Source organism: Poecilia reticulata, linkage group LG6 (genome assembly GCF_000633615.1).
Source record: "Poecilia reticulata strain Guanapo linkage group LG6, Guppy_female_1.0+MT, whole genome shotgun sequence".
Taxonomy (NCBI): domain Eukaryota; kingdom Metazoa; phylum Chordata; class Actinopteri; order Cyprinodontiformes; family Poeciliidae; genus Poecilia; species Poecilia reticulata.
The window spans coordinates 18,555,015-18,565,858 of NC_024336.1; the positions used below are offsets into that span (position 1 = coordinate 18,555,015).

General features: G+C 37.1%; 1 protein-coding gene across 1 annotated transcript in view; it reads left to right on the forward strand.

Annotated features, from left to right (window-relative positions):
* The window catches only part of LOC103466206 (neural-cadherin-like), a 133,468-nt gene that overhangs the window by 74,827 nt on the left and 47,797 nt on the right, over nt 1-10,844 (forward strand). The window contains exons 11-15 of the mRNA XM_008411644.2: nt 874-1,046; nt 5,900-6,067; nt 9,380-9,629; nt 10,109-10,236; nt 10,578-10,764. Coding sequence (XP_008409866.1) covers nt 874-1,046; nt 5,900-6,067; nt 9,380-9,629; nt 10,109-10,236; nt 10,578-10,764 — 906 coding nt within the window. The remainder of the gene's footprint in view (nt 1-873; nt 1,047-5,899; nt 6,068-9,379; nt 9,630-10,108; nt 10,237-10,577; nt 10,765-10,844) is intronic.

Genomic DNA, 10,844 nt, shown 5'->3' on the forward strand with positions numbered 1-10,844 from the left:
CTGAACTTAGAACTTCTCTTTGGAGTACATTTGGCTGTCCATGTGGGCAGCTGCAAATTTCACTTGAGCTATTTGGAGCTAGTGCTTCGTTTTTGTTGTCACTTTTTCAGTCCCAGGCACTGTGAGACTTGCTTCATTGAAGACAGTAACCCTGATGCTCTGGCAGTTTCCATTTGGTTGTTCCTGAATTACCTAAGCATATATTTTATCTGAGAGTGAGAGTTGGGGTCAGATGTTTGGACATAATTATGTGTTTCAGCATCAGATTTTTTCTTTCAGTTCTACTCTAAAATACATAATTTATTCCAAAGGTAAGTTAAATGTTGTCATATCCAGGTATCTATAAGGCGTTGTCGTGGTTGGTGATGCTGTGGGGTAGGAAGAATTTCCAGTAGTTGTCACTCTCGCAGTGAATCTGAAGAGGCCTATATTTGGAATTTGTAAAACAGAAACCAAAAATTTAAATGAGTTGTGATAATTCTGCCAACAAGAGTGGCAAATAGCCAACCAAACACATGTCAGGAGCTGGCTGATGGCTACAAAAAGTGGGTGGCTTTGATACAATTTGCTAAGAGACATTGCTAAGGGTGTAAGTAAAAGCCCAGAATCCAAATTATCCATCCAATTCTCACAAAAATTAATTGAAGCTGTTTTATGTAGGCTCATTCCACCCTGGAAAAACAACTGTTCAAATAATTAAGTAAAACCCAGTGATTACATTCATGCTTTTGGTAAGTTTGTGTAAACCTCCCATTGGAACTAGATGCGTTTTGATCTTTATTGTCATTTACCTTCTGCTGGGGAATACAAAAATATGTTCATATAAATCTGACAGTGAACAAGATTCATGCAGAAAATACTTGTCTTCTGTAGATTTTCTAAGAGAAGACACACTGGTTGGTACAAGTTTCCTCCGTGTGGCAGCTCACGACGATGACTTCGGCACTAACGCAGCCATCACTTACTCCATGTCAGTGGAGCAGCCTGAGTACTTGCGGGTCAACCCTGTGACTGGATGGGTCTACGTCAACCAGCCCATTTCTCAGGTTAGTCAGAATGCAGTATATCTGTTAGCCAACACACATGCACACGCACGCGTGCACCCCCCCCCACACACACATGCATGCACACACGCACGCACACACACACACCCCCACACATACACACGCACGCACACGCACACACAAACGCACACGCACACACACTCACACACTCACACACTCACCAACTAGTACATCAATTTTGATGCATTAGAAGGTAGCCCGTGGGTTTGTGTCAACAAAGTTAATGAACAAGTCCCATCAAAGTGCCTCCGTCTGTGACTACCATTCTGCTGTGTGTCTTCCTCCCAGGGGTGCTGCATTGTGGGAAATGCCACAGAGGGGAAAAAACAGAGAGAAAACAATTCAAGCTAAACAAATGATTTAAAGCATATTTAACAATGTCAGATTTCTGTAGGTATATTTCAAGAGTATCACGGTAGACTGAGTTATAAAAGAAAGTACTTATCGCCTTGCTGATGACTGTTAATGGGTGGAAAACATTTTAGAAAGCCATTTATCACAGAGAGCAGCTGCATCCTTAATTACTGCGACTTTCTTGTATTGAATTTAAGACAATTTTGTCACCATTTATAATCTCATACTTTAGAAGGGAAGCATACTGCAATCTAAAATGTCTCAAATGCTTTAAAGACACCTTAAAGACTGGATGATTATGCATGCAGCCTTGATGCAAACTATAACAGAACACTACAAGATAGTCACTTACCATGCTGACAAAAGATGCTAAAAGAAGGGATTTGTGCCTTGCTTAGGATTTTCAGTTTCTCCAGAGAATTAACCTGCCTATACCAATTTTGGCTGATTCTGATATCTTCTGTAGGAGCTGGAATTAACAGCATTCATATTCTTTTTAGGCTTCCTGCGGTAAGCAGCCATCAATTATTTAAATTAAACGCAGAGGGAACGTCACAATATGTCTCTATCAGAGAGAGGTTCTGTAAAAAGGGATTTACTAATATTTTCAAAAATAAAATGAATGTCGAGTTGATATTTTTAATGTCTTTAGTGTCTTAATGCTAGCTGGATTTGTRRAGTTGTCTCTCTTACCTGTGTCTATGTGTGTACAACCCAAAGTGTGTAGACTCATGTTTTAAATTTGAGATGTTCAAGATACTGCCAACATTGCCAAATGTAGTATGGGCCACCACCGAGTGAGGGTGAAGACGATCCAAAAGGACAAAATAGAGCAAGTTTGCTGTAACCCACTGTACCTTCTTTGTATCAGGTGAAATCAACACTAGGTTACTTCTCTGGTCATTAAAAAAAAAAATGTTCCCAAGCCATGATATGAATTTATGTCCTGTGTCAGATATGCTATCTTAACGGAAACTAGTTTACGTTTAGATGTGCTTTCATCTTTGATGCTACCTCTCTAATGTTTGGTAAAATCTCTCTGCTATGGAAAATAATGTCTYGGTAAACATTTTTGTTGTTGAGAATGCATCTAAGCAATGTCTAAACGGTTATATAGTAATGTAGGTATATATTAGATTTAAAATGAAAGTGTTTAAAAACAATCTAGAATTAAATTTAGAGATTTATTATCAGACTTAGTACAAATCTGATTTACTCAACAACGCCAAGCTTTGTATCCAAAATATTTCAATTATTAATTTTGTTCTTTCCTAACTAGTATACTTATTCCAGCCAAAAGAGAAACAAGTTCAAGACCTTTCAGTATGGATTACTAAAGTTTTTATTGCGGTTGGAACAACATATATTTTTAAGGAGCAACTCTGTTTGCCATCTGCCTATGTGACCCTTTGTCAGTGCAGCCACTTCTCTGTCACCGTGGTTCTGTTTGGATGTTCCGGTTCTGGCTGCACGACTGACATTTTTCTTATTGTACCAATCTGAACTTTGTCTTTAATTGTATCCAGGAAGCATCCTGTTGTCCTGCGTCTCTATTGTTTAATGACGCATTATAATGTGTGTTGCTGTTGTGTCTAATTATGTAAATCTCATCATGTTTACCAACATTATCTCTATTCATGACATCCACAAAAATACAGACTGCATGTCATTATAGCAACATCAAGACAGCAAAAAAAAAGGTTAAATTAGTTTGTAAAGCTGACTYGTTTTTTTGCATTTCTGCAGTTCTTTTTATCTTCTATCCATCCATCCATCTCTCCCTCCCAGGGAAAACCCAGGCATGTTCAGGGAGAATATACAGTTGACTCATTGAGTCATATTTTTGTAAAAGAAATATGTTTAAGTAATAACCAGTGGATTTTAACCCCACTGTTTATCATCTAACTCAGCTCTGCAACACATTCTGTTTACATTTTTTATGTGTTGTTGACTCTTTCTAACCCCACAGCCACAGCACCCTCCGTGTTTCTTGTTTCTCATTTATTTAAAAAAAAAGAAAGTGTTGTTCTTTTGGCAGACACATACCTTTGCACTGTTGGGTTGTTTATTATTAAACATACTTTTAAGCGTGCCACTATCGGAAATCCACAGCAGCATCTGCCTTATGACTTCACTGCCAACTTCATGCAAAATTAAAAGTTGTAAGCCTCCAAAACCTCGTCAAGCGATGATGCTGCATATTTTAGGATACTTTCAGAAGCTGTTTGAATCGTCCTTCAATCACGCTGCAGCGGAAATCATTAAAGCACTTGTGTTTTTATGTAAAATGTATAACTGGTCTGAGACGATGCTCTATTTTGATTTACTTGTCAGTTTCTCATTACACAGTAATCAGTACCAGACCATTTTTAAACTACATTAAAAAAAAATAAAACACAGTTACCAGTATAAATCCAGTGCTTCAGCTGAATTTGAAGGATAAGGGCAACTGAACAAAGGCAGATATTTTTATGTCCCAYTGTAAGACAGTGCCTTGCACAGCCATGGTTCATGAAGTGTCAAAACATTGTACAGTAGCTACATCTCCACAGAGAATTAGGTGGAAAGGACTGGAAAGGCTGGCACGACTGTATCCAGACTGTATCCATGGATAATTTCAGGCTGAGATAAAAAAATAAAAATAAAAAATAAAAACTTTATTGCAAATCTAATTTAAAACCTTTGTCGGATGTTTCCAGATATTCAGTCTGACATTCATTTATTTAAAAAAGCAGCAGCAGCAGCTGGCACCACATTGGACAGCACAGATTACAATCTTTGTGTTCTGAGTTTAATCYTTTCAAAAGAGTTGTTCACAAATACTAATTAAATACTCCTGTGAATAATAAATGTAATTTGGAAACTGAGACACATCCCTTTTTATCAGACACTTGTATTATGATAATTTCCTATTCACATKAATAGGAAAAAACAGGTAATAGTGCAACTTAAGAACTGACTTAAATTATTCATTGTGAGTGTAGAAAAKAAGAAAATATTGTATAAGCATAAAACAGTACTTCAAGTGCCCTATATTTTCCATAATGTTACTGTTAGCTTGCTCTAACTTTGATTAACAGTCCCAGTAATTTCTTAATGAATGTTTTCAACATTGTTCACTTTGTACTATGAGAAGCAACTTGMACTGTTACTTTTAATCCACAGTCTCTTTGCTCTTCGTCTCACTTTGGCTAACCATCTACATTTTATTCAGTCGTGATGAACTCTTCATTACATTAAGCATATTTCTCTTTCCAGTAAGCTAGTTGTGTAAAATAATTACATTTTTCTGACAGTTCAAGCTGTTTATATTATTATGTTTCTATGAAAGWCTTCTATGCCTGCAATGGGTTATTTTATTCATGAAGGTTAGCCTCTTTACTTCTTTCTCATTGCAATAARCAATAAYTCGTCGTCCTCGGGTTCAATACTAAATGCTTACAATGTTAAAATTTGGTTTAATCTGTAGAAACGGCTACATGTTGTAAATATCCTGAATGTGCAAAACAACTCTTAGCCAGTTAAAAATAATATTTTCCTAACTTTGTAAGCCTGTAGTCAGGTCATTGGCTGTATGTGAATGTAAAAAACTCGCTTTTGTTTTGTGGCTTCCACTTCTTCTCTTTTGTCATGATATGAGAACATTCCTTTTTTSTGAACAAAAAAAAACAACAAAAGCAAACCTCAAGTAGGAATGAAAGGTTTCCAAGCAAAAAAAAAAAAAGAGAGTCACAGGGTCCTGGACAGCCTTTGGAGTGTCAGTTTAGGTGTTTCTTCTTGCTTTGCATGCTATGCTAATTCAACTGAAGCTCTGTTAGACTTTGTCTCAGATGTGATTATAAGCCTCCAATAATATTTTTTGGACATGCATTCTTTGCTTTACAAATCCTTCTATRAATTGCAAATGARAAGCCTCGGGACAACCCAAAAGTTTGTCCCGCTGGTCACACTGATTCAAGGTTGAAGCTTGAAGCGACCATTTTTGGAGSAAAAGAWKGGCTGAGGGTGCAGAACGATGGAGCATGTCTTTTAGATTTGAAAGCCAACAAAGAGAGAGTCAAATTACATTTTCTCACCTGAATTTTGGATTTAACAGTCAATGCGATGAGGTACTGCACCGCCTAACGATGGGGATCRTTTCTTTTCACCTCTGGACTTCATGATATTTTAAATTACTTCTTATTGACTTTATAAACAAATATCAGTTAATTTTCTATGTATCRCTCTAGATTAATGGAGGTTTTCCCTTGCAAGGGAATTAAGACGTTTTGTTTTTTTATCTTGAGATGACAAGACAAATATCCTGTTATCGTGAGACGCCAACTTTTATTTTCATATCATAATGAGATATGCTTTTGTTCTTAGCATCTGTACCCCGAGGCTTTGCTGAATGCTATTAATTGCTCTTTTTTTCTGTAAACTTAACAGTTAATTATGTCTCTTGATCATGTAAACACCTGAGTTGTTAACTGTTTCTACAGAGAACCTATATAACACGGGACATTATCGCAACAGATGGAGGAAATCGCAACACTTCCGTGGAGCTGGCAGTGACCATTACTAATGTGAAGAATCAGCCTCCTCAGTGGGAAAAAGACAGCTACAATGTTGTCATACCTGAGAACACTGCTAGGGATACACCTATAGTGGTAAGACAATTTGCATCTTTAATTGTATGGTGTCGCTCTTATGTTGTTGTTAGATTTTTCTTTTGYTATTTAAGGGTTGAATTAGCTGCTCGTTTGGTGTTTGGGTTGCTGAAGTGTGAACCGATGATGTCACAGAATCACATTATGTTTGTCAGTGGACTGAGAAAACACTGGAAGCACGTTGGTTTGAAGTAAGCAAAATCTGACACAGAATCTCGTATGCTAAGCATGTTTTCTAGCTCCGTGGCTGCTACTAAAAATAATTAAATATCTTTGATGTGAACAAAATATAAATTCATACATTTTTAGACCGCAAATTCTCTTTAGTGCAAGGAGAGGTGCACTGATAAGAGAGATTACTTATARACTCAAATCACTGGGTTAAACATTGTTATGTAAACTGTAGTTCATACTTTAACAGCCATTCACATATTCAATCAAAACTCAATGACAGTTTTTATGTTCCCTGCTTACAAATTACAAATGGAGTCTTATAAAGTTTTTCTGGCTTGTTGCATGTAAAACTCTGTTGCCTGATCTGCCCTAAGGTAAGAAACTGTTTGGCCTTACTTGAGCTGGCTTTCTTCACTTGGACTTTAAGACATATATCACTTGGTTAAATACCCTAACAGTGTACCCTGATATGTAGCCTGCAGTTTATTTGCTCAACTTGAACAAAATAAGTAAATGAAATACAACTGGCTTAGTCCAAAAACAGAAAAAAAATTTGCCTGACAGCAGTCCTGGAATGCACTAATTAACAAATTGCATCTCATTTGTTTTGCCAGATTAACTCTGTTACAATTTGTTTATGCTAAGCTAGGCTAATCGCCTTCAAGCTCTAGTTCAAACATAGATGAGAGTGATGTCTTTTCACTTTTGGCAAAAAGCGAATAAATACATTTCCCTAAATACAAAGCTGTTYCTTTTAGCCCAGCTCTTTAGCATCTCAAAGCAGCTGAGCGTGAAGCTAGAACCAAGAACCGATTAGCATTGCTGGCATTAGACTGCAGGAGCAGAAAGCTTGTCTCACTCTGTCCAAATGAGGAAAAAAACACTGCTGGCGCTTCTAGAGGTCATTAATTATTAATATTCAGGGGKTTTTTTTCTGTGTAGAAAATTAAACAGGAGTCTCTGGACTGTTATTCCACATTTTTCATTAGTGCCTCTTCCCGTAACTAAATCAAGATGTTCAGGTTGTAGCATTTCTGCAGGTTGTAAAAWTCTTTTGCAGAATTAAATCACTGAATGAAAATCAAAATTGCCTCTTTCATTTTCTTATTGATAAGAATGAATATGCAGCTGCATCTCAATAACTTAGAGTATCGTTACTGACATAAAATATTCAGTTACATGAGTGAAACACAGACTATGTAGCCTTTTTACATACTAAGCAATACACCGTACATATGAAAAGYGTTCATCCGTTTGTACATTTTACCCATTTATCATTTTTACAAATCAATCATGACATCATCGTCAGCCCAATTTGACTTATTTGACACAAAAATACAGTAATACAAAAAAACCCCAAACCCTYTACTGTCAAAGTGAAAAATGACTTCTGTAAAGTAATGACAATTGAATAAGAAATATTTAAGTCTATTATGTTAAAGTTCATAGTTATAAACCTTGTTTGTGGGTGTTTGTTAAGTCTTGATGTTTACTGTTCATGTGACTACTTCTGGTCAAATGGTTGGAGCTCTTCTAGGAAAATAAACAACTACAAACTGCCTTTCATCTTCCACTATAAAGTTCAAAGTCCTTAATGTAGTCATCTACAAAGCTTCATATTCTCTTTGACAGACGTCTTAATGCGGTTGCTTAAATTGGATATTGCTTTTTTATAATCTTTTAAACTTTTACTGAAACAGAAGATTGCTATATGTAGATATATGCCCTGATTTATTGTAGTATTAACCAACTGGCCATTTCTTGTCAKAGGCTGCATTGTGAAATGAGATGTAATGGGTGAACAGACCCTGCAAATTCATTCTGACAGATGTGATTAGATTACTGTGATAAGATTACTGCCATTAAGTGTCCATAGGAGCCCATACACCATAATAACTGTACTCTTAAGCGTGCTTCATCACGGTCAGTGCAATAGCAATAAACCTCCAGTGTCTACATCCTTCTTTCTTTTTGATCGTCTATAAACTACCATGTTTTATATTTAGTATTTATCATCTATTTTGAAGGGAGTTACTGAGCTGTTAGAAGCGGCTCAGCAGCTCTTTGCTGATCATAGGCTGATGCTGGTTTGACATGCAGTCTTTTTGGCTGGAAGTAACTAAACTCAACCAAAGAGCATCAGATTGTTGTTCCCTTTTCTAATATGCATGTTGAATGTGTATTATAAAGTACACCACATATTGCACTAATGATTTTTATGGGGTTCCAGGTAATAAATATATAGTTGAAACAATTCAAGCCTTCTTGTCTGCTGGAAAGCAGACAAGAAGGTGCCATCAGATGATAAATTCATAGAAAGATTTGGATATATTCCTTCAGGTCTTTTTTTTTTTTTTGTACTGTTTTTGTTTTATGGTGGTCCCACTAAAATGCTTGTTGTTAGACAATTTGTGATAATTCYTTATAATCCCAATGTAACCAACATTCTGACTTCTGCAGCTTTGAAATGACCATAGTAAACCCTGGAGTATGCAATGTAAAAATATAAAATTGCTATTGATTTATTTATTTATTTTTTTTGCAAGAAAGAAAATACGTTTGTTTTCTAAAGTAATTCTTTAAGTCAAGATTTTTTTTGTTCAAAAAGTAGATCCTCCTGAGGTTATTGTTTTGGATCTGCTAAAGGAGTAACTCCACAGTGACAAAAGTTTAAAGGCACTAATGACATGGATTGGATTAATCCTGTGCATGCTGTAAGCTATGCTTTGAGTTGTGAGCCATGCACCTTTGTTCAACCCTCGTTGCACGATCTGAAATCACACAGAGCTCATTATCTCAGCTGATCAACGTGCACAATGTAAAGGGCAAAGTGATTTGTAAGAGGTTTATGCTTGTGCGTTTATGGATTTACTTTATGATCTAAAAGGAGCAATTGATCAGGACACATCGCTCACTGCCAAAGTTTGGCATATTAAACTTCATAGTTGACTATGGACTGGATTTTAACATWCCTTGGCCACTTGGCACCCTTCTCGTAGTGCGGGTGGTGCTGACTGTAAGGGTTTTTAACAAATGTGTATCTGTCTCTGTTTTACTTTGCTTCATCCAGCACTTTTTGATATTTCACCACAAAACATGGAATTTGAAATTTTTTGCTTTATTTTTTGTCCTTTTCAGACAATCAAGGCAACCTCTCAGCTGGGTGACCCAAGAGTGACCTACAACCTTGAGGATGGGATGGTACCTGAAACCAACATGCCGGTCCGTTTCTATCTCTCCCCCAACCGGGAAGATGGTTCTGCATCCATTTTGGTGTCAGAGCCGCTGGACTATGAGATCACTCCGTTTTTTTCTTTGCGGGTCCGGGCTCAGAATGTGGCTGCAGTCCCTCTAGCAGCTTTCACAAGAGTATACGTCAACATTACAGGTATTAAAATTGGATTTTATAATTGTTTGACAGTAGATTTGTAGTCTTCATAATTTCATTATTAGGTTTCTGTAGTTGTAAAAGCATAGAAACATCCATGTTTTGCTATAATTAACATTAACTGTGAATATAGAAGTGAAGGATTAATTCTTCTCGAAGCTATTTCTATTGTTAGAAATTTRTATCTGTCAGTTTGTTTGAATGTATCTTCAGCACTAAAGTACATTGATATGCCGTGGGTTTAAAAAACATATCTGTCTTCTTGAGAGTATAACATGATAAAGTGATCATCCTTTAGCTGTTGAGTTTATTGTAAAATTTATGCATATGTTGGAATGACRGCAAGCTTACTGCTAAGATGTGCTGTATATTTCTAGCTCTTGCACAGCTACAGATGCTGCAAATCACCACAATAATTTATTTTTAATGTGTGAAAAAGAAATTATTAACTAGCCAATAAATCTCTTCTTTGTCCTAAGATGTCAACGACAATGTGCCATTTTTTACATCCTCTATTTATGAGGCCTCGGTCACAGAAGGAGCCCAGATAGGCACGTCAGTTCTCCACGTGTCTGCCCATGACAAAGACCTGGGTCTTAACGGAGAGGTACATGCAGATCTGTTTGTGTTTTTTGTTGTAAAAGTGGGAAGGAAAAGCTCTGCAGCTGACTCTACAGTGTTATTTCTCTGCTCAACCATCCATGTCACAGCAGAAGCAGCTTTATGTAGCATCACAACTCATTTCCTCTACTGGGGGAATTTTTGTTCTACCTTCATCACAGAATTTCAAGGCATGGTTGAAAGCTGCTGTCAGCAGCTGTCTGAATGATTGCGAAAGTGTTGGYAAAGCCGAGAGTATTGATTTAGTTTAATAAAGAGATACAGATCCAGGTTTAATTTCAACCGTTTCGGCGGTGGTTTACATTTCCAATTATCTGTATTCCTCAGATCACTTACTCTTTGCTCAGCGACAGCAGTGGTGACCACAACTTCTTCCRCATCGACCCCCAAAATGGAATCATCTACACAGAAGCTGTGTTTGACCGGGAGGCCCGCAGCTCCTACCTGCTGGAGGTTCAGTCAGAAGACGGCCAAGAATCAGCACGACCTGGCAAAAACAAACAGCCAAACACAGGTTCTGGATGGATGGATGGATGGATGGATGGATGGATGGATGGATGGATGGATGGATGGATGGATGGATGGATGGATGGA